The following is a 25,091-nucleotide window of genomic DNA, read 5'->3' as shown; positions in this document are numbered from 1 at the left end:
GAGGCTGGCGGACCATGTGCCCCTTAATTTCAACAATAAAATGTCTACGGCTGCAGTGTTCTTGGACATCGAGAAAGCCTTTGATACCACATGGCACTCAGGTTTGCTGTATAAGTTATCAAAATTGGAATTCTCGAACAGTTAGACCAAGCTTATTGGGCCATTTCTCTCTCAACGTAAATTCAGGGGTTCGGTTGAAGGAGAAATGTCAGCGCCAAGGGAAATGCAAGCAGGAGTGCCACAGGGTTCGGTACTGTCCCCTACTCTTTTCAGTCTGTACATTAATGATGGCCCCCAACTCATGGTTTTCACCTGGCCCTCTTCGCGGACGACACCTGTCTGCATGCGACAGATCGCAAGGAGGGATTTATTGTCAGAAAACTCCAGCGCGGTCTCAGCTCAATGGAGACCTGGTTTGAGCGTTGGAACATTAAAATTAATGAAGATAAACCTCAGGGGGTCTACTTCTCTCGTAATCGTCGACTGCCCGAGTCTAGTCTTACTCTAAAGGGACGAAATATTCCATTTGCAAATAGCGAAAAATGTCTAGGTGTAATCTTCGATAAGAGAGTTACTTGGAGATTACACATAGAAATGATCGAAGCCAAGGCCTTCAGAACATTCATTAGAGTATTCCCTATTCAAAAGTGAGCGATTGAGAGCTAACATTAAACTGACCCTCCACAAAGCTCTCATTAGATCCGTAATGACTTATGCTAGTCCCGCCTGGGAGTTTGCGGCAGACACTCATCTAGTGAAATTGCAGCGCCTGCAAAACAAGGTTCTCCGCACCACTGACAATTTTCCAAGGCGCACATCGGTCCGCGATTTGCACATAGCGTTTAAAATCCCGTACGTTTATGACTATATAACAAGATTATGCAGGCAACAAGCAGAAGTCATAAAAATCATGAAAATGAGAGTGTTCGCAACATCGGACAAGGCGAAGCCCGACACAGAAAGTATAAGAGGCTTAAAGTTGGCGGCGGTCAGGCATACGACCGTTCAAATGACTAGACTGCCGTGGTAGCGAATACTACTAGAAATAGGGCATAATCTGCTGTACTGAGCCTGGACTGACAAAGGCCTTGTGTATATTATACAGGTACATACTAGATATTGAGACTCAATTGTAAATAAGTGTGCATAGTGACAGTGGACTAATACTATCGACTATGACTGACAAATGACCCGACCTCTCGTCAGAGAGGGCGCCCCACATGGACTGGACAGTAACTTTCATTTAAGGCCTAGCGCACACATACAATTTTCAGCTGGCCGATAGTTGTGCACGATCGTGGAGGCCCAGCGACTGTTGAGGGACGTGTGCGCACATACAGTTCCGAGTTGTGCTCAACGACGCCGAAATGCAGTCGGTCAGTCGCAGCCGTCGCAGCCGTCGCAGCATGGATGTGTACGGTACAGCAGCAGTATATGCATTATTAGCCGCGCCATAGCTCAAGCGGTTAGTGGCTGGCTTCCCACCGCGGCGGCCGGTTTCGATCCCGGGTCTGGTCAAATGGGGTTAGTGGTGGACAAAGTGGCGCTGGGGCAGATTTTCTCCGAGTACTTCGGTTTCCCCTGCCAATCTTCATTCCACCAATTGTACCACAATCACCCTCACCTATCATCTGGGGCTGGTACAAGAGACCAGAAGTGGCCGCAGTACAAGGGACTTAGTCCCGCCCCACTAGCAATAAAAAATGTGCATTATTAAGATTAAGGAAAAAAGGAAGCGGGCATATTGGGTTCACCCCATTTATATCGAACGTCTGTTAAAAGGAAAATTTTGCACACTGTACCATGAAGTGAGACAAAACCTATCAAAATTTTTCAATTATTGAAGAATGAGTGTCGATAGTTTTGATGAATATTTGCTTCTTCTGAAACCTCATATCTTGTACATGAATACAAGATGGAGATTACAATTTAATATTTCTAGAATTATTATTGCAAACACCGAAAAAGTAAAAACGTAAAGTAAAGGTATTCCTCTAACAGGCCGTGGAGGCCCAAAGGGTTGTGAGATGTTGAGCTTCCCACATTTTCTCTAGACAACCTGCTCATAGATGGCGGTAAGGTTGTCAGCCCTACGCGCCGGCCGCCCTTTACCGCCAAGAACATTCCAAGAATATTCCTGGTACTCATTTCTCTTAGAGGCTGAGTTGACCACAGGGCCATAGTGCGGCTGGAAGGATTGACTAAACTGAAAAAAAAAAAAATCCAATGACCTTATCGGGATTGAATCCCGCGACCTTCCCGCTTGTAGCATAGTGCCTCAACCAACTACGCTACCGCATGTCCCCTTTTTATTACAGAGTAACTTTCATTTAAAAAGTAACATCAGGTCATGAACCCCAGCCGGGTCTCGACACCCAGACGGACAGACTGACCGACCGTCAGTTGCAATGTAACTTTGACTTTGACTAAGGAGCCATTATTCCGCAGAACAGAAATCAGTCAGCCAGAGGAAGCAGCCGCAGGAGGAAGAACGCGTTATTAGAAGATTTTATGTGTGATAATCAGTGGTAGTTTGTGATAACTGAGAAGGCATTGTGTATTGGGAGTGTGCAATTCAGTGACACTTGTATAGCTCCCGCGTTGTGCTGTAAGCAAGTGAAGACTACTGATGACAGAACGAAGAGATTAGTGTGTAGGGTTTGTAAATTGTGTAAACCCGCAACAGTGCTATAAGTAATTGTAGTTACGACTTTAGGTTGTTAATAAATCCGATTAACAATCCGAACATCGTCCATAGTAGCTACAATAATAATGAGAGCCCCCCCCCACCAACTTTTAAACCAACTTGTGGGTAAATAATATGACAAAACGAAAGTAATTCTATCGTCACCGTGACACGGAAAGACAAATAGGCAGGCTGCAACAACCTGCCTTGTTTGAACATGTCATTTAGTGTGACTTCCATAGCTATTTGCATTTCCCTATCCATATCACAGAGACATCTCTCTTGAATAATATGACATTAACAACTGAGAGGTTTATTAGAGTTACACTTCTTGCCTGAGAAACTTTTGACGTTTTTCAGCGAAAATGCTTGGCGTGGCGCTCATTCTTATTGTGGCCGGTTTGTTGGCTGTATACTTCCATCTGAAGGCGAAGATTCGACCTCTGTTGAAGCTGGCCGAGAAAATCCCTGGTCCAAAACCTCTACCTCTGATTGGAAACGCTTTGGACTTCGGTTTGAAAATTGGCGAGTATATTATTATTATTATTATTATTATTATTATTATTATTATTATTATTATTAACTTATTGCACGTAAATAAACATGAATTGGATTGAATTNTTTTCTTGAACCAGTGATGCACCTCACCACTCAGGCTTCAAGCTTCGCACTGTGGCACTTTCCGTAGTATGTGTGATGTTCCCAGGATAGCTGTCTTTTGCAGTGAATCTGTGGAGTGCTTACCAGGAATTAGTTCCAAATTATTATTGTTATTATTATCATAATTATTTGGAGTTACGGTACATCCACTGATGTCGACAAACTGCAAAGTGCTCAGCAGAAGTCCTCAGCTTCTTAGTTCACCTTTTCTACGCGTATTCAAGCAAGGAAAGTTGCTTTGCTTGCTGCCTGTTTCATGCTGGAGTCTTGCTTGGCTTATTTTTCGTCCCTGATGATGGAGGTAATGTGTTCCTCCAAATGTCGGTTGAATTTTACCGGTCTATACGGCGTTACTTCCCGGAAGATAGAACTCTTCAACAGAATATCTTACACGAATATTTTTGCATATATTTCATTTTTCTCGTTTGTAGATCCTAATTTAATTTTTGTTAATGGTATTATTTGTATTATTATTATTATGCTTACTCCTGGAGCTGAGCCCTTCTGAAGGGAGCCGCCAATTCTACAGCTACTGAAGAATTTCCTAGCATTTTATGGAACCCGAAGGTTCATTACCGTGTTCACAAGTGCCCTCCACCAGTCCTATCTGAGCCAGATAAATCCAATTCATCCCATCCCATCCTATCTCTCTAAGATCCATTTTAATGTTGTCCACGCACCTACGCCTTGGTCTTCCCAGTGGTCTCCTTCCTTCTGGCTTTCCCACCAATATCCTTTATCTTTTATCTTCTCCCCCATTCGTGCTGCATGCCCTGCCCAACTCATCCTCCTTGACTTGATCATTCTAATTATACTTGGAGAAGAGTACAAGTTGTTATTATTATTATTATTATTATTATTATTATTATTATTATTATTATTATTATATTTTGTTTGCGCGTGTTTATCTCTACACGATCTCACTTCACAATTGGCCTTTGGCTGTTACGTTAGTAGAAAATGAACAGATTTGACCTACACGTATGTATTGTTTGTATTGTATTGTTTTCTTATATTTCTACAGCATTTATTGCATTGGCTCTGTAAGCGATTCCTATAGCTGTTGATTTAACATGTAAAAATGTAGACTTGAATTTAATTATACAGACTACACAGGTTGCATGTAAGCAGCTCAGATGAATCTGGTATGGTTCTGAAGCTTCAATTTGAGGATCTTCTCAAGATGGGGTTTCGAAAATTCCTAAACAGATGACAATTTGTGCGCGTGCCAGTAAGTAATGGTGTACATTACAATGTATGAGGGGCAGTCAAATGAAAACGAGTCGGAAGCCAAAACGTATTAAAGAACATTTCTTACCTCAAAAGTGGTCTCCAAAACTGTTAATACTTTTATCCCACTGGGAGATAAGACGGTCAATCCCGTCCTTGGAAAAGCTTGTGGGCTCTCTACGGAACCACATCTGTACCCAGCCACACGTCTTCGTCCCTTGCAAACCGATGTCCACGAATGTCTCTCTTCAGGGCTCCAAAAATGTGAAAATCACATGGGGAGAGATCTGGGCTGTAGGGGGGATGTTGAAGCACTTCCCAACCAAATCTCTGTAGCGTATTCCTCAGAGAGTTGGCAGTGTGGGGGCGCGCATTATCATGAAGAAGGATAATGCCGTTCGATAGCATTCCAGGGCGTTTTGACTTTATGGCACGTCTCAGTTTCTGCAAAGTGTCTTCATAGCGCTGTGCACTGATTGTGGCCCCATGCTCGAGAAATTCGACAAGCAGAGGGCCCTTGCAGTCGAAGCGAAAAGAACGTCATCATCACTTTACCGAAACTTGTGTGTACAGCTTTGGATTTCTTTGGTGGGGGAGAAGTCACGTGCTTCCACTGTTGGCTCTGCCATTTGCTCTTGGGTTCAAAATAGTGGCACCAAGTTTCGTCCCCAGTGGCAATACAGGGCAGAAAAGCATACTCTTCCTCATAGTATCGTTGCAAGTGACCCAGTGATGCATCCATTCTCTGAGTTTTCTGTTCCTCTGTGAGTTGACGTGGAACCCACTGCATGCAGATTTTGCGGTACAGCAGGTGTTTTGTCACAATGGCGTGTACGGAACCGTGACTTATTCCCATCAAAAGACTAATTTCTTCCACAGTGATCCGTCGGTTTGCCCGGATATGACCATCCAACGCAGCAATAACATCAGGAGTGATGACACGATGAGCCTGTCCTGGGCGAGCATCATCTTGCAGTGACACACAACCCTCTCAGAATCTCTTATGCCACGCCAGCACACGCGAACGTGACATGCTGTGTTCGCCGTAAACAATAGACATGCGACGATGAATTTCTCGTCCTCCTACTCCTTCAGCAGTCAAAAAGGGCACTGCACTTCGCTGCTGTTCTTTACCCGCCTCCATTACTGATGTTGGATAACCACACGTAACGCTAACCTTACTTCCAGCACAATAAACAAACGACTATTGTGCAAGGTCACGTCACTGTGCTTTCCCGAATCTCCACCAGATGTTCGTACCATAAACAAATTCCAGTGTTACCAACTTGCGCGCCGTGTGAGTTACGCGTGGTGACCCGTTTTCATTTGGCTGCCCCTTATATTTTCAGTGTGCTTACATTTCTCTATAGCTGCCCAGTTGCATCTACCGTGGCTTGTACGAGGACTAATCGGACTTCTGCTCTTTCCAATTCTATTGCATCAGATACAACACCAGTTCCTTTGATGTAAATTCTATTCACAGGATCAGCTTAATTTTGGACTTTGTCCGTCGTCTGGCACACTAAAAACACTATAGAAGAGAAGGTTCCGGAAAATGAATGTTTCCTTCCTCAGGTGAGGGGCGAAAGGCACCTGCTCTGTTGGGTTCGTTGTATAGATGCATATACGTAAACATAAAGTTATCCCTTTGCTTATCTAATTAAGCACTACGCCATGAAGACGTATGGGGGAGTGGTTGTATGTATCCATATTTTCTTGACCTCGGCACTAGTTGGAGGTGAGTGGTCAGTTTCACGCCCCGGCCTCTTTACCCCCAAGAAAGAGGCCCCCGTACCCATTGGATAGGAGGTTGGGTGGACGACTTGGAAAAGAGAAGATTCTTGACTCTAGCGGGACTTGAACTCCGACATCTCGGCCGACTGCGCTATTTCGGAATATACGTGTTATGCGTATTATGAACATCGAATGTCAAATGATAACTACAGACTGGGCAGCGAGGGATGTGGACTTGAACAATGTTAGCATATTTTAAAACACTATTCCAGCATTCTCCCGGATGAATTGAAAAGCGACACAGTCTGAATCAAATTAGCCAGTACTCGGGAGTGATTTAAACTCAGTACGTCCAGAATGGAACCCAGATGCTTATGCAGTTCTTGAATCTACACGTGGAGCATTGATCGCAATTGTGCGCTTTGTTGTTTCACGTTTTGTGACCCCTGTAGGGGACTAGAACAACCGCAGCCACATGCCCCTGGAAGCTACGGTCGGGGCTGGGGTGAAGAGCAGGGGGCTTAATTGAGGAACAGAGATAGCAGCCCAGGCATCATATCATTAAATAGAGAATGGGGGGAGGAGACATTTGGTTCGAGGTCAAATCTGGCCAATACTTTTCGTCCAAAATGCACAGAATGTTCGTCCCTGCTTCCGGATACGTCACGGCATCTTCTCCACGGGTTGCCAGCTTTCTTTGCGCTGACAAACGAGTACGCTATGCACGCGCACACTTGTCAATGTGCTGAACATTAGGAAAAAGAAAAGCATTGGTACTGCAGCCAAAATTTACCTCCTTGCAGAGGTCAGTCTTCCTTAATTTGAATTTTTAGAGTCAAGCTCCGACCTTCTTAAAATGATGAAGTGCTCCCAGTACCCATTTGATACAAACCAGCTAACTATTAAGCCTATTAGTACGCAGTGAACGCTATTTAGTCTAATGAATGTCTTGTCTAACAGAGATTAATGTCTTCCAGATTACTATAGCACCGTCATCCGTTTGATGAGGCAGTATGGCTCCATCATGAGGATATGGTTGGGACACGAACTCCTCATATTGATAGCTGATCCAAACCACGTGGAGGTAGGAATCACACGTCACGATAATACTAAGACTAGCAGAAAGCTAGATAAGATTATTAACTACGGTTTCCATTACCAAGTGTACAAATGCCCTGTACCGCCTACACTACAGGTACACTGCAGGTAATTATGTTTTTTATCCTTCTCCCATGCTACAACCAGCTCGCCTGTTTCGTGTTCCTCGACTTTCTGACGAAACCGGTTCTTTATGAAGGCTTTATGACAGGCTGAAACACAGGATAATGTTGTGGTGAATCTGAAAATTGTTCTTTGTTCTGTAGCAAATACAGATCGATACGATCACAATACTGCTCTTTGCCCTCTACCTCATTTAATTTCTTGAGATTGAACCTCTCCATATGAACTCTGTGTGTTGTCTGTTTGCTCACTGCCAGTCTTTCCCTAACCTTTGCCACCACCAGGTAGTGGTCAGTATCACAATCTGCTGCCCTGAATGATTGAACACCGAGTATACTTCAGTGTCATCTCCTATCTATCAAAATATGGTCTATTTGATTGTGTATCTTCCCATCAGGAGGTGTCAAAATAAATTTATGGATGTTATGATGTGGGAAAGTGTAAATATATTATAGAAAATGAATATTTACATTCTGCATTCACATAACACAGTAGGAAATCTGATTGTTGATCTTGGGTCATGCAGAGAAAGAGAGAGAGAGTGAGAGGCGGACTTGAAGCAATTTGGATCACAATTTCTAATAAAAAAAATATATGTCAAGTATTAAGAATTAAATTTAATTATAGCAACATATTTCAACACATTTAATTTCTTAGTAATTCTTATCCGTTTATTTATGTTCCTCAGAAAGACTCTTCGACCCCCATACCCCAAACTCTTCAAATCTTATCTGAACGACCGATATTTCCAAACCAAAGGAGGAAGCGAGACGTCAGATATTTACCCAATTGAAGCAGGTGTACCTCAAGGCAGCGTGCTGGGGCCAATGCTATATGTACTCTTCACGTCAGACATTCCAACATCAACAAACACCACTACCGGCACGTTCGCAGACGACACAGCGATCTTATCAAGCAATAAAAGTCTGGAGCTAGCCACAGTACATCTACAACAACATCTCGATACCCTCCAGGATTGGTTCAAGAAATGGAGAATAAAGATAAATGAAAGCAAGTCTGTTCATATTACCTTTACATTAAGGAAAAAGAAACCAACAGTCGTCCATATAAATAACACCGTTATTCCTAGCAAAGAAGAAGTTAAATACCTCGGAATGCATCTAGACTGCAAAATGACGTGGAAATGCCACATAACAAAAAAACGTAAACAAATAGATTTACTGACCAAGCAGATGTCCTGGCTTATAGGCAGAAGATCACGAAAACAAAATCCTTATATACAAAACAGTAATTATACCAATCTGGACTTACGGCATTGAACTTTGGGGATGTGCCAGTAACTCCAACATCAATATTATCCAAAGATCACAATCCTAAGGATGTTAGTCGACGCACCTTGGTATGTGTCAAACAAAACCCTACATCAAGACNCAACAATAGAAGATTAAAAAGGAAATGGCCAAATGACCTGATATAAAACAAATCAACTTCTGAAGAGGTAATGTCGATGGACATTTTCCTCGCATGACATGTAATAGTCCTTAGCGAAACCATTAACCTATAGAATGTACGTAATTCTGACTGTTAATAAATAAGTTCCTCCGAAATTTATGTTCCTTGTCGTCATTTTCCACTTTAAATTCCTTCTACTTCATTTTCCTCAGTCCGCGAAATTATTTAATTAATGATAATGTGAGTAATCTATTATTTTTATTAATAATTTGTTAGTGTATTAATAATTTTTTAGTGTTACTTGCCTCTTTCCTCTGTCGATCTCATACAAATTTACGTTGTCAGTGCCCAACGTGGCATTCTTCTCTTTGAAATAAGGTAATTAATTGCCAATATTAATGTAAAAACAATTAAAATGTAGAAAGGAGAGGGGGTGAAGATTCTGGGAAAACAGGATATAAAGAGCCACTGACCAAGCGTTAATGCCATTATCACAAACTCATAATAATAATAATAATAATAATATTTTTCGGTTTCAACCTCACATAAGAAACATGTCCTCTTTTTGAGTGTGTGTGTGTGTGTGTGTGTGTATGAGGTGGGCCATAAAATCCGGCCCTTGCACTGCGACCTTCAATGATCTATTGTGCTTCCCCTTTGGATTAACACATTATCAATCCTACACTTGGAATGAAATGTAGGGCTTTATTTATGGGGGCGTCATAAACGTCACTTGGTTCCATGAAGAACTGACCCTGGTGACGAAATTTTAAGTAAGCCTCACAATTGGCCTCACAATTACATAGGATATGTGTGGCTGACTCGACTTCTTGTAGGTACCTTTCACAGGTTGGGTCATCTATTAGTTCCAGTTTGAAAAGGTGTCCTTTTAGGTAGCAGTGTCCAGTAAGTAATGTCCTCCTTTATTTTTGAACTGCGTTACAATCAACCTTCTTTCGTACGTCCAGCCTACTCTTTGCTGCAAGGCCAATTGCGATGTAAACTCCATATCTAAATATCCACGACTTAGCTATTGAACTGTACAAGATTACCAGACTGCAGCATATACCTCCTTACATACACGTACGAGTATAACCTCTTGTTTTTCATTTCTAGGACGTCAGCTTGTCGTGCTAGAAAGTTGAACAGATATATTCATACTGTTGTGGGTGGCTCCTCTGTTCATTCATCGATTATAATTTATGTTTTAACGGGATAACATATGCGCAGTCGAATGGCTAATAACTTATCTGTTACAAATGATGATTTAGAATTACTAGCTGCAAGGGATTCAGGACAAACACACATCGCAGTCCTGAATATTCTTTGGGCATGATTTGCACTCGACGCTTTCTTTTTATTTTCTTTTCTTTCTTTGTTTCATTTTTTCCCTTTTCTGCAGAAAATACTTGGGAGCAACAGGATGCTCGACAAGGCCTACCCATACAGATACTTGCAACCTTGGATCGGGGACGGCTTACTTACTAGCACAGGTAAGTTCGTTTGAAATTAATTAGATTTTTTATCCGCCTGATTAATATATTTTCACGAGTTTATGGCTGAGTAACTAATAATAACAACGGGTTCCGGATTGGATGATTGCATTCATTAACGCCTTCTTGTACAATCTCTCTTAGTCACAACCAAATACAGCAGCTCACAGTAAATGGCTGCCCAAGACTCGCTCCATTCTTCTTCTTCTTCTTCTTCTTCTTCTTCTTCTTCTCCTCCTCCTGCTCCTCCTCCTCTCTCTCTCTCTCTCTCGATTCGGTTCTGTATTAATCATATAGTCTCGAGGTGGACCAATAGAACACACATCCGTTGCACAGCAATGGATATGTGAACCACATAGAAAACACCTCATCCTCTATTGTATTTACAGAGCAAAGGAAGTTATCCGATTGTTGCCTGCGTATTCGTTGCTACGGGAATGTGTTTACCGAGTCGTTGCCTAGAAATGGGTCTACATGTCACAATATGAACTCCTATAAAACAACATATTGTGACACATATGTGTGACTATAGATGGGGTTTGGATTGGTAACTGAATTTATTGACCACTTACAGATCGTAACTACAAGTAATTATGGCGCTCTCGCTAATTCACACACTCTAGAATTCATTATAGCATGCACGAAGTTTTCACCGCTGGTCGCCTGGTAACGACTTCCAACGCCGTAGTGTGAAAGTTCTTTCGGTCGAAGCCTCGCATTGGGCTCCACTTGTGAGAGTTCTTTATTGGGGTGGCTTTGCGTAATCACCACGTTGACCGTCCTTCTGCACCTTTGTAATTGATAGGGCGCTGTTGTGTGGTCTGGGAAACACGTCGAGATGGTTGGGGGTAGAAAGAGGATAAAGTTCTGGGTTGAGCAATGAGATTCTCTCAGGGCTTAACGGGCCTTGCTACGAAGAGAGAGGTCTTCCTGGTGAAGAATTCTCCGGATCACAACTCTGTATTAATAATACACTTCTTTATTGACAGCACTGCACGGTTACAAGCTGCAGTCACTTTCAATTACAGCTGCACTTTTGTCACTCACTGTACACGGCTTCAAGATTCACAACACTGTGTTTCATTGAGTACGGTAGATGATGTATGTCAATCTCCCAGCCTGGGGTCTCGCCGAATCTTCATGTCCACTCACTGATTGCCCAATTGATCGGCTAATTGACTCACTGAGTTGCTGAGTGCCTGTCAGCTGGGGGTAAATCCCTTTAAATACTGAGATGACGTAACATCCAGAACCTCTTTCCAGATCATTTAGCCGGGTCCAGACTTGTTGCGTATCCCCGTATCGTATCTCCGTATCGTATCAGTGTGGACGGTACCCCGTATCATCCTTCCTTTGGAAAATGATACGCGACGGGCTGTTCGCTCGCTTGGCGGTCTTCTCCCGTCGCATCAAAGGGACGACTCGGGTTGCAGTGGTGCCAGTCTGGACGTGTAGGCGGCTGCAACGCGCTTTGCTTATCAGCTCCAGACAGTTGGAGTGTAGTCATCACCAGTGTGCGTTTGAAGTGTATTGAAGACTGACGTATGAGTCTCCAGTTGGCAAAAATCGCAGTGTTACAGCCAAACTTTCCTGAACAGGAATTGCTTTTCTGAACACGGTATTTTTTTTTTAAATTTCGGCCCGATCAAATTTATCAACAACTCAAAATCTGACGGATGCATCCTTGTGAAATTTTTGTACATCCCACTGACTGACTGAAAATTTAAGTCCGCCAAAAGATTGGACCCATTGTATACTTTCCTACTGGCATAGATCGGTGACATCCACAAACGTCGTGATTTTGTTCTTCTTCCTTTTATAGCATAGTGAAGATAGATGTACGCGGCCGCTGCTACCGTCAGGTTGGGTGTAGTCATTGCTGACTGAAATCTGGCTCGAGACTGAGATTCATTTCTTCGTTGCCAAGGAGAAATTTTATCGCGTTGCATCGGTTGATACGCAACAAGACTGGACGAAAAATTTTGTCGCGTTGCATCGGACGATACGCAACGGAGATACGATACAGGGATACGCAACAAGTCTGGACCCGGCTTTACAGTAGCTTCCTCAGCTTCCGTGTCCACTCCCAGGCTAGCGGCCATCTCACACCGAAGTCCGATCCAGCCCAGTAAATTGCTGCTGGACCTCGCCAGCACAGTCGTACTTGGTTTCGGGCCCCGTTAGGACCCATGACCATATTTTAGTTCTTTCCACACTTTTACGTGTCTTGAAATTGGGTTTCCCCTTTAATGAGTGGAAGGGTATGACTACTACAGATCACTCCCCTTCTACTGGGGAGTGACTCTGCTGGCTCTCACTCACTCACTCCCACGCAAACGCTTGCCACTGACTGAATAATTCCGACCGCTAAATTGCTGCTGGTACTCGGTAGCACAGTGATTCTTGATTCTGAGTCCCGCGGGATTCACGGTCATATTTTAATATTTGACGGTTTCTGAACTCTCAAGTCGTATTGGGGTGTCCTTACATGACCTTGGCACGGACTGCGTAGAAAACACCGCTCCTCATTGTTGTAGTTCAACTGCTGCCGTGGGAATATTGTTTCCGGAGCGGTTACTCAGTAACGGCTGTCGTATATTTGCATATTCCGCGGTAGTTACCTAACAACGGGTCTATATGCCACAACATTTTAAACAATAGTTTCACTCATTCAACTTAAATCAAAAGTGTTAGCTTTAATTCATACGATGTCATGCTGACATTTTTGTTTGTCAGAGCTACTGTTCTCTTGTTGGTAAATAATACATACAGTACATAAAACTCCCAAAGAAATCGAAGTTTAGGAAAGAGATCCTTCTCCGTGCTCTGTGACAGTGTGGCACAGATAAAGTGCCAGCAGATGTTATACGTGTATGGTGTTCGAGAAAGCAGTTTTTGCAAGGAACGAAATTTTCGACAGTTCGCGCTCCTAGGGCTACAGGAATATTGTGAATGTTTGAGAAGACAGCGCTCAGGAGTTTTTTTCTTAATGGACAAAACATAAAAAGTAAGGAAAATTTGCGGGATAAGAACTTCATAATTTGTCTGTTTTGTAAGACGGGACTACTGTTAGGGCAGTCAAGTGAAGGGAAATGAGATGGGTGAAAACCATCGAAGAATGACACCAGTTGGAATAACTTGGCATAGATGAGAGAATAATATTAAAACAGATCTTAGATGTGTAGAATTTGTTAGTGTGGAGTGCATAAAAGTTGCTTGGGAATGGTCTCTTGGGGAGAAATTTGAGCACGGTGTGATACTTAGGGTTCCACAAAATGCTAGTGAATTTCTTGATAAACCGGCTAAGTATCAGCTTTCTAAGAAGACCATGCACTTTTTAGTTAGTTACGATGATAATTCAGGAACCACTGTCAATCATAGTTGCCTGTAAATGGGTTCCTTTACTACCGAGTTTTAAATTGAACATTCAGAAACGCTAGCATCCCAGAAGTTCTCCGAATACGGTGTTGGTATTATTTATGGCATGGAATTAAAAAGAATGATTATGGGTATTGTCTAATGAATGGAAGTATGTCAGTACCAAGTTTCAGAAAAATCTTGAATAAGTTCGAAGACCTCGAGCGCGCATGTACATGATATACTCGTATGCTGACCATTGCTTAGAAGGGAATATGTTAATACCCAGGGCCCGGATTTTGATGACCTGTCATATTTTTTTCTTGTATCCTATGCGATGCTCTTAAATATATAAATCTCGGATATGAGCTGCTGGTTACAGAAATGTAAATTTTATAGATAATTTTTTGACATTTTTAGGTTTAAGGTCTTTTTTTTTCATTTTGGGTGTAATTGTTTGGTAAATTTTTGGACTTTTAATGGTATTTATTGTCATTTTTAGCCATTTTAGGGAATTTTTGTTCATATGTTTTCTGAAATGTGAATAACATGGAAGCAAAATGTTCTTTCTTTTCGCCTTTACGCCATTTTTATGGATTTTTTTTCGGTCATTTTATAGATCATTTTTTTAATATTTTCAGGTCATCAAAATCCGGGCCCTGCATATTACACTTTTGGGTCATATTTTAGGTCATTTTTCTGGATTTTTTCGGTCATTTTATAGGTCATTTTTTAAATATTTTCAGGTCATCAAAATCCGGACCCTGTTAATAATCCTGCTTTTCATTTAAAGAACATATTTCCAGGGAACGTGTACAAGCAGATCCTGTCACTAAACACAACAAAATGTTTCGTGTAAATATCGAGAGATCGTGGATTATTTTCCATTTCCTAATCTTCCAAAATATCAAACGAATTTACCACACAAACAGTGTACCAGTGCAACCGAGTGAAATACCTTGGCAGCAGTCGGATTTTTACAGGTGAAAAATGGAGAGGACACCGTAAGATGCTCACCCCGTCATTCCACTTTAAGATACTGGAGGAGTTCATAGACGTGATCAACAGCAACGAAAAAATCATGGTACAAAAAATTAAGAAGCACGTGAACGGCCCTGAATTCGATATTTGTCCTTACGTCACCCTCTGCGCCTTGGACATCATCTGTGGTAAGTGCAACGTTCCGCTTAATTACTTATCTATCAAGGAGAATATGTCTACCTAGAGTAATTAAAATATAAATACTGCAGGCTACGACCTTCTCGTGTTTCAGAGACAGTGATGGGAGTGCCTGTACAAGCTCAACAGGATAGCGACTCCGAGTACGTTCAGGCTGTTCGGAAGTAAGGCTCGTTTTCTTTCACCACTAATGAAACATTTTGTACTAAATCTTCAGACTCAGAGGTTAGGGGGCGGTAATGAGTTTTCCAGAATTAAGTAGACCCTTCAGATCAACAGAAAAAGAACTAAACATATTCAACCAGTAAGCGCCAAGTTTCGAATCTTTCGACCCTTACCAATGTTGATATATCCGACAGTATGTGACATATGTTCTCAGTTTATCTGGGCTACAGTTTTATGGTATACAGAGTGATTCTACATTATTGCTGGGACTGTGTTTATAGGCCACGGAAACACCGACAATAATTTAGAATCATCCTTTATTTGAAAGAAAATTTTGACCACATTAAATACTGCACTTAAGAAACTAGTGTGAGCGGGCGATCTAATGCACTCATCTCTTCGCCCGCTCAAACATTCGGATCGTCGTTCGAATCCCACTCAAGGCATGCATATCTGTCCGCGTTTCTTCTGTGTTTGGTTTGTCCTGTGTAGGTAACGACCTTGCGACAGGTCTGATCACCCGACCAAGGAGTCCTACCATTGTTTCAGATTAATTCTGATGGGAACGAGGCCAGGGGGCCTAATAAGATGGAAGAAACATAAGTATTACTTACCCATGACATAAATATAGTTCTAGCAATCTAAAATGGTAGTTTGGTATTGTATGAATTAAAATTGGCACTTCTGGACTTAATTATAAAATTATGTACGGTAAAGCTATCCCTGTAATAGGCCGTGGAGGCCATTAGGGTTATGAAAAATCGATGCTCCCACATCTTGTCTAGACAATCAGTTCACAGATGGCAGTAAGGTTGTCAGCCTTTTTTTTTAAATGCTAGTGGGGTGGGACTAAGTCCCTTGTACTGCGGCCACTTCTGGCCTATTGTACCAGCCCAAGATGATGGGTGAGGGTGATTGTGGAGCAACTGGTGGAATGAAGATTGGCAGGGGAAACCGAAGTACTCGGAGAAAACCTGCCCCAGTGCCACTTTGTCCACCACAAATCTCAGACCCGGGATGGAATCCGGGCCGCCATGGTGGGAAGCCAGCGATTGACCGATTGAGCTATGGCACGGCCCTAGAAGGAATCAAGTATAAAGTCTAGTTTATTAAGAAAATAATCAAAATTACCCGATGGAGCTCTGTATATGCTGCAAATAATAATCTTATCCCTATTTATTTTATTCGAATAGCCGCAATTTCCTAATCTTGTTCCTTACAGTATTTTTGTNTCCCGAAGTTTGGTCCATTCCTCCTGGGACACCCTGTATAAAGGAATCATGAGTTCATCAACTTTACCATTCATACCCCTAATATTCTGATGGAAAATCCTAAATAGGTTTTGCGAGTCATCATTCTTATTACCGACTAATTTACTGTTTATAGAATATGATTTATTAGTATAATGAACTTCTCTTTGAATGACATGAGTATTATTTAATCGACTAGAAGGATTACTATCACAGTTTTTGTTAACTGAATTCAGACTTAACTCTCCCATACAGAATCACCATTCCTCTTCACAGGCAACTTTTTTGATCTTGTGGAGTATCTCCGAACTTACCGCGGCGGCCCGGATTCGATCCCGGGTCTGCTCAAGTGGGATTTGTGGTGGACAGAGTGGCGCTGGGGCAGGTTTTCTCCGCGTAGTTCGGGTTTCCCCTGCCAATCTTCATTCCACCAATTGCTCCACAATCACCCTCACCTATCATCTGGGGCTGGTACAATAGGCCAGAAGAGGCCGCAGTACAAGGGACTTAGTCCAACCCACCAGCAATAACAAAAATCTCCGAACCTGTATATCCTCATGCACAGGATAAATTTGTTTGCTTTTAGTAGAATGATTTTGTTGCGCTTCCAAATTATCAAAACCTGAAGTTGCAGGAATTGTCTGTAAGTTCACCTTTGTCACTGATTTCCATTCCAAACCAATTGAACTATCTACTTTCTCTCTGTCAATCCATAGATTTCCATTGCTATTTGTTTAGCAACTAGTCTCTTTCCTAACCTATTTAAATGTACTCGTAGACCATGTTGCGTGAATGCCTCTCTGCTTAAACTAAGCTCTATTATTGTCACGTGATTGTAATGTTTTGTAACCTTCCTTAATTTTCGATTAAAAGCCTGAATTTCCTTATTCACAATGGAATTCTCTTCTAGGTGGTATCTATACGGAATGTCTAACACTATTATGTTTGTATTATTAACGACCTCACAAATTTTCAAAATCTGTAGTAATGCAGCCTTAGCACTGTTGCAATATACATCACTGGCCCCTCCCTTTACATCCTTTTTTGTTAGATGTTTATATTTTGTGCTAGATTGTGTTACCATAGCAACAACACTTGCACCCGGCTTGACCATACTCGTACACTTCCAATTTCTTTCCCAAATATTCTCCAACCCTTATTGCACTTCCCTTGGAGTGTCTATCACCTACTATCATTATATTATGATTATTAACTTCGTTCATTTCATTCTTCAATATATTACGTTTGAAATTATTTATTTTGTTTACACTATTATGAACAAAGCTTGGGTATTGGACTAAGTTATCACAGTTGTTATTTACTGTTTCACCATTCACTATCACTGGTATTTCACCAGTTGTTTTCTCTTACTATTGAGATTGAATCTTTGGCTTTCTTATTATATATTTCGCTAGAATTAGAAGTCTTTTCATTTACTAAAACAGTTGACTTCATCGTTTCGTTGAGGTTAGTCTGAGCATCAAAACGACTGTTAATTCGCAAGGATATTTCCCTGCAGTCCTTTATCTTATTCCTCTTCTCCTTATGTTGATTCAATTGCTCCTGAGTCCTATTTCTTTCTCCTGGAAGCATGTCGAGTCCACAACCTTTGTTCTGTACTGTGGTTGAGTTTCTCTTATCCTCCATATCGGTAATACCAAGCTCTTCTTTTAGAATACCCATGATTTCTATAGCAGATTCGAGTTCAGATGTAATACTGTTCAATTCTAATTTCTGCCTTGCAAAACTCAGACATACCGGAGCTTTCTTTTTTATGATATATGAACCACCAGCAGAACTCTCACACACACTATTCGCCATCATGACTCACTAAGGTTGTCAGCCTTACGCGACAACCGCCCTTTACCCCAGGAAGATTCCTGGTACTCATTTCTGTTAGAGGCTGAGTCGACCTCCGGGCCATAGTGCGGCTCAATGATTAGGTCAACTTAAAAAAATCCACCTCATCAGGATTCGATCCCGCGACCTTCCGGCTTGTAATATAATGCTTCAATCAACTACGCTACCGCGTGCCCAAAAAATTATGTGTTACAATACAAGTTAGAGGAATAATTTCTACATGTTAATTTTTTTAATATGACTAGCCTGACGTTTTCAGACATTGGAAATAGCCTTGTCCGCGAAGTTCAGACGGCGTCTGCATCCATTTCCAGTCCTGCAGACAAAATAGTTTCAGCCTCGCTTATGGAATTTCTCAATTCGTTAATTGAACGTGTTATCGCCCTATTGCACCTGCGCCGAGCACAGCGACGCAAATAGTTACGACCCAGTGGTTATATTTTTGAGAGAATGTTGTAATTACATGGACAGGGACAGTGATGCGAAACAGTCTATAGAGTCTCATGTGCAAGGACTGGAGAATCTTCCTCCTGAGTAATGACTCTCGCGGTCTTCATGTTCCAAAACCGATAAAACAAAACTAGATTTTCCGGGAACTACTACATTTGACTTCGGTACAAATAACATACATATTGTAATTACCAGGCTTCACTTGCATGTTTCAACGTGTTTACGTTCAACCCAACAATTAACGCTGTATTTTTAAATCTGAGGAGGCATTATAATGACACACTCAAATGTTGCTAACAGAAATTATTCATAAGAGCACACCGGTGTGAAATATTTATAGATGTCAGACTTATTCTTCTTCCGAGGATCCGAGGTTTGTAACACTTCCCATTCGGGTTGGGGGGGGGGGATGCAGCGCCCGCCCCCAAACTACCGTGCCCTATTCCTCACAACTCGGCCACAAAAGAGTATAAGGGGAGAGTTAGGCCTAATAGTGTCCAATGGACGTCAATAGTAGCCAAATTCAAACAGGAGGAAAGAAAACACTGGTTGCAAAATACTGTCACACGTCTGAGTGACTAGAGACGAGCTTGGATTGGTAATTAGGTTTATTGAAGTCGTCCAGAAAGCAGCTACAAGTAACTATAGCGCTAACGCAAATTCACACAGGCTGCAGGTTCCCTAGAGCAGGCACTAAGTCTTCTCAATCTACTATGTCTTCACAAGTCGTTGCCTGTTAGTGACTTCCAACAGCTGACTTTCCCGAACTGTCCCCGTGCCTCAGCTTCCAGCTTGTAACAGCAACGGCTCACAACGACTGAACTGCAGTTCTCTGACTACCTCACTAAGTCGCCAACCAATTGCTCATTTCTCTGCGCTTTACTAACTGTCAGTAATTGTCCTGCCCATAATCTCTAGGCACAGACCCCACAGAAAACATTTTTCCTCTGTTGCTGTATCCACTGTTGCATAGCAGACCGCACAGAAAACACCGCTTTTCAGTCAGCATACTGAAGCGTGTTAGAATCTGTTCCTCAGCAAAGGGCACTGTTCAGAGAGTCACCAATTGGCAACGGTCCTACATGCTACAATATCAGAATGTCAAGTTGTGGCAATATGAGAGAGTCCAGATAGCTCAGTCGGTATAACGGACGACTACGGGCTGAAAGGCTAGGGTTCGATTCCAATCTATCTATCTATCTGTCTGTCTGTCTGTCTATCTATCTATCTATCTATCTATCTATCTATCTATGGCTCTACAGCCTTATGTTGAACCTTGGCCGTTTTTTCTTCAGTTTCTTAATTCCATAGACAGTCGGTAGGACTACTTGGACGGGGGATCAGCCCGCCGCAAGGCCGCTACCTACGAACGGAACAACACAAACACAGACATCCATTCCTTGAGTGGAATTCGAGCGAGCGAAGACAGTTCATGCATCAGACCGCGTGGCTAGTGTGATCGGCTCGATTCCTGTCAGGAGTGAGAAATGTTTCTCTACTCTACAGTGATGAAACCGGTTCTTGGGGCCCACCCAGCCTCCTGTACATTGGGTAACACCTAGAGGTAAAGTGGCAGGGGCACGAAGATATGTACACGCGCCTCCATCTAGTGCCGAAGTCTAGAATGGTGGAGCTATATCCCCATTCCGCAAATGTCTTCATGGCATAGCCCTTAACTAATTAAATACAGGAACAGCTTGCCCTTTTTAATGGTTGTGTAGAAATACACTCGCACATGACAGGGAAAATCGTTTCCTTTTGTGAGAATGAGATACTCACGGCGGGGCCAATGAAAGTTGCTATTTTCTGAAATCTGATGTCGCGTGGTTTGGTTTCTAACAAAGCACAGACGTCACATCTCAAATGATAGTACTCTTTCATTTCTTTCTTCCCTTCCACTGTCCCATTCGTGCCCTCAACACTCTCATTCCGTCCTTTATTCTCTAAATTGTTACATTTAAGATATGAACATGTTTTTATGTTCCAGAATGGGCGATGTCGTCATGCAGAGGGGATTCAAACCGTGGTTACAGCCCGACCTCCTGTTTAAACTTTCGCCACTGGCAAAGGTGCAGGAAAAGTGCCTGGCCATCCTACACAACGTGACAGACTCGGTAATACAAACGAGGAAGAGACAGTTCCTGCAGAGCAGGAAAGACGGTCCGGCGAAAGAAGAAAACGCAGATATTGGTAAACACAACTCTACAGATAAGGCGCTATTTGCACCGCTTAGTTCTAAAACATGTAATCGTGTCACTCAAAATACATAAAACAGAATCAAGAAAAGATTGTTTTCCTCACAGCAGGTAGCAATGCTACGAGACAAGAGTAAGCACCTGCTTCTTGTCCGCGATATGGTTGAATTCCTTGCAAATATCACGATATATGGTAGCTAAAATTAAGAAGGGAAAATATTTAAACTGAGGAATTAAGTTTCTCTCGCGTAAATAACAAAGAGATTTATAGCAAGAATGTGAGTCACATCCAAAACCCATAACGCAAGTCTGGCACCGCGCTGTAGTATCTACGGCAACCATTCATGATGGCTGCAGCACGGAGTGCGCTTACATTTCTCATATTTTTGTTCTCTATTACGTCGTTGCCAATAACTGGCCTGTTGTAACAGTCCCGGATGATAGATAATGAGTGTGGAGCAGTCGGTAGAATGAGAATTGGCAGGGAAAACCGAAGTACTCGGAGGAAACCTGCCACAGTGCCACAGTTCGAACCCGGACCGTCGCGGTGGGAAGCCGGCGACTATGGCACTGCCTCAAATGATCTGTAACTTCAATTAATGAGCACAAAGCCGACGAGGAATCCAGCATCTTCAAACTCCTGTTGAACTGATCGCTATGTCACCCCGTGTTTTACAGGTACAAAGCGACGCCTCGCTTTCCTGGATTTGTTGATAAAAGCCCAGCAAGATGGCTTTGACATCACGGATGCAGAGATCCGAGAAGAAGTCGACACCTTCATGTTCGAGGTTTCAGTATCACATAATTTAAATGCAGAGCCTCAGGCCTGACAGGACAGCATCGCGGTAGTTACCCAGATCCTCACTCGAGGTTTCAATTCAGAGTGGCGGAGCGTTTTATGCAGGGTATCAGCTGACGAGACATGTTGTCTGTACTGCACGTGGTATTTATTCAGACCACTACCGAGAACAGTGAAGGAATAGAGGAAATGAAAAAATGATAAGCATATTTGAAAATTTCGAAACCAATTTTCTGTCTCTAACATGCGTCAAATAGGAGATGCCTAGACCGAGTGACATTCCTGTCGAATTTGAGAAGCTGATTAGTTTTGTAGCTTTCTTCCTATACCCACCTGTTTCCCGCATCTCCTCGTTGTCATTATGAATCATAAGATATGCCTTAAACTGCTGGAATTCTTCCTGGCTCTTATATCTTATTGGTTGCCACATTATCCATGCCTTCCTTCTTAAATGTGTCCTTCCAAAATTCCATTGCATAACTATCAATTTATGCTTCCTTTTAATTTTTATCTTTTTTATAATAAGCATATTTCTTCGATTTCAATTTTCTATCATTTATCCAGAAATTTAATTTCCTTCGTAAAACCTGCATCAATATTTCCCCTTCCTAAAGTCCCAAAATACTCGCTTACTTTCCTTGGATCTAAGTTCTATCCATGTTTCCTTACTTGTGCCAAATTCCGTACACCTAGTGCATATGCACGTAGCTAACTTCTAATGGACCCAGCTTGTCTCCCTTATTACTTTTTCACTTCTCGCCTCATTATTGCTTTATATTGTACCATGTGTGCACATAAGCACGTGTATTCTACTTCATCTCCTCCGTCTGCCATCTTATACTGTCCTAGTAATATTTTCTAGTTCTAGAGAACTTCACATTCCCATTCTAAGAGTTCTGTTCTTTCCCCATCTCTTCTTAGCTAAGAATCCTGTCTCATAACCTGCCATTCAAACACATGTAGACTAATCTCTCTGTTTTCATGCTTCTCCACAGCTCCCAGCTTCACAATATTTTCATCCTTTGCGTTCACCGACAATGCGACCTTCTTAGTATCTACGACTCAAGACTACATTGGCAATTTTCATCTAACTCTTCAATCGCAGTAGTGACTAATCGATTCAGATGTCTCGGATACTAGCATAAGGTCCATTCTGAAAGTTTAAGCGCTATTTTCTATACGCATAATTGAAGGTGCACAATGATGTTGCTCTGAATAACTCTCAGCCACGGAAACTTTCTTCATTTACGCGTCTTCTGAAACCTTCTGCTCTTGAAAGCACATAAACGCTACAGATAATATTCACCTACAGTACCTATCTACCTACCTACCTACCTATAGTACCTAACTTAACTAACTTACTTACTGATTTACTAACTCCATGGAGCTGAGCTCCCTTTAGAAGCCACCAGTTGTGTACTTACTTAAGAATTTCCTAACATTTTATGGAACCCGAAGATTCAGTGCCGTGTTCATAAGAGCCCTCCATTGGTCCCTATCCTGAGCCAGATCAATCCAGTACTTACCGCCCCATCCTACTACTCTAAGACCCATTTTAATATTAATAGCCGAAACATGTAGCAGAGCCAGAACCAGGCACTGACCTTGATATAGTTGTGTTGTGACGGTCTTAATAAAGAAGTTATATTATCCACCCACTTACGTTTAGGTATTCCTAGTGGTCTCTTTCCTTCTGGCTTTCCCCAAAATGCAGTCCTCTTATCCGCCAGTCGCAGTACCTGCAATATCTATATGAAACAACTGGTTCCTCCATTACTAAGTTCCTGCAACTTACTTGACAAACTACACGAACAGAACACATACTGGGGAAGTAGTTTTAGTATTTCCATCCACCACCGAACATATTTCGATAAAACAACACTGGTATTGGGAATGTACAGTAAAGTTTATTGGGCGGACTCATCATTAGTTCGTTTTATTTAAATGTAACCCCTACTTTACAGAAAGCTTATATCGGACTTCACTGGGTTCCTTAGCAAGTGTTGATCTTAATATAAAAACTTGTTCCTAATATACAATATAAATTTTACTTAGATCCCAAAATTTTACTCGAAATTTATTCCATACATATTAAAATAAACACGAGGAAAGTAGTGCCTTACTGCACAGTAAGAGAAAGTTCATGTGCTTATAAATGAAAGTAAGGAAAAAACAACAAACGACAAATAAAGCCCTGGGTGTTAAACAAATGCACTCCAGAAGCAGTCCTACATTTTTCAACTCCTGCTCAATACGTTCAGGATAATAATCGCATCTTAAGTACGTTGTCTAAAATGTTGCAAAATGTTAAAACTTTATTAACTGTTTTAATACAGGGTCATGACACAACGACTTCTGGGATCTGCTTCACTCTGTTTGCCCTGGCTAAGCATCAGGACGTACAGGTAAAACCGACGTCATATTTAAGCTTTCATTATCCCTACATTCTTCCGCCAAACACAAAACTTTTCTAAAAAAGTGGACTTAATTTTAACTTTGCAGGCGAAGGCAGTGCAGGAAATAAAGAGCATTTTCGGCGATTCTGATCGTGATGCTTCCTACAACGACCTGCAGGAAATGAAGTATCTAGAACAAGTCATCAAGGAAGCTCTGAGACTCTACCCCACGGTTCCCATATTTGGGCGGAAGATATCAGAAAACGTCACAGTTGGTGAGGACAGCTTAAACATTAAGGAAAGCAGTGACACTAGAAAGGAATGCAGGAGAATAAGCTGACCAGATGTAGTGATATGCCCGTACACAAACTGAAGCTACGAATTATTTATGTTATAATATTGCTTCCGTTCTAAGATCCATAAGCTAATTACTTCTATTTGGCATAAGGAAAAATTGCCTGATAAGTGGAAGGAGTCTATTATTGTACCAGTACACAAGAAGGGTGACAAAACTGACTGTAGTAATTATTGGGGGATACCACTGCTATCAACTTCATACAAAAGTTTATCCAGTATTCTTCTCTCAAGGTTAAATCCATACATATATGAAATTACTGGGGATCATCAATGTGGCTTTCGGCGTAACAGATTAACTAGATTGATCTAGCTCAGGATATGGACCAGTGGAGGGCTCTTGTACACACGGTAATGAACCTTCGGGTTCCATAAAATGCTGAGTAATTCTTGAGTAGCTGCAGAACTGGCGGCTCCTCACGAAGTACAATAATGAGACTGCCTCAGTTTGCTTGAGGCGGATGGGTAAAGTAAGAAGTAAATTAATCACCCAGTTCCTCACTGGACTTTGGGAGGAACTTTTAGAGAAATATTCCATAACGTTCACTTAACAGAAGTCTAATTCACAGAGGGTTTGAGAGAAAACACGTAAAATACGTGGTGCTATCTAAAAGTTCTCGAAATATACGAGTATTAATAACAACTATTA

General features: G+C 41.8%; 1 protein-coding gene across 1 annotated transcript in view; it reads left to right on the top strand.

The window, feature by feature from the left end:
* The window catches only part of LOC111864303 (cytochrome P450 4C1), a 71,471-nt gene that overhangs the window by 41,163 nt on the left and 5,217 nt on the right, over positions 1-25,091 (top strand). Inside the window, exons 12-20 of the mRNA XM_023851447.1 lie at positions 3,047-3,211; positions 7,288-7,394; positions 10,347-10,437; positions 14,778-14,963; positions 15,068-15,137; positions 20,686-20,888; positions 21,572-21,681; positions 24,029-24,097; positions 24,195-24,363. Coding sequence (XP_023707215.1) covers positions 3,047-3,211; positions 7,288-7,394; positions 10,347-10,437; positions 14,778-14,963; positions 15,068-15,137; positions 20,686-20,888; positions 21,572-21,681; positions 24,029-24,097; positions 24,195-24,363 — 1,170 coding nt within the window. The remainder of the gene's footprint in view (positions 1-3,046; positions 3,212-7,287; positions 7,395-10,346; positions 10,438-14,777; positions 14,964-15,067; positions 15,138-20,685; positions 20,889-21,571; positions 21,682-24,028; positions 24,098-24,194; positions 24,364-25,091) is intronic.

The sequence above is a fragment of the Cryptotermes secundus genome, unplaced genomic scaffold, assembly GCF_002891405.2.
Source record: "Cryptotermes secundus unplaced genomic scaffold, Csec_1.0 scaffold156, whole genome shotgun sequence".
Lineage (NCBI taxonomy): Eukaryota > Metazoa > Arthropoda > Insecta > Blattodea > Kalotermitidae > Cryptotermes > Cryptotermes secundus.
Note: the sequence above shows the minus strand (reverse complement) of the source record. Positions and strands in the feature narration are given on the sequence as shown.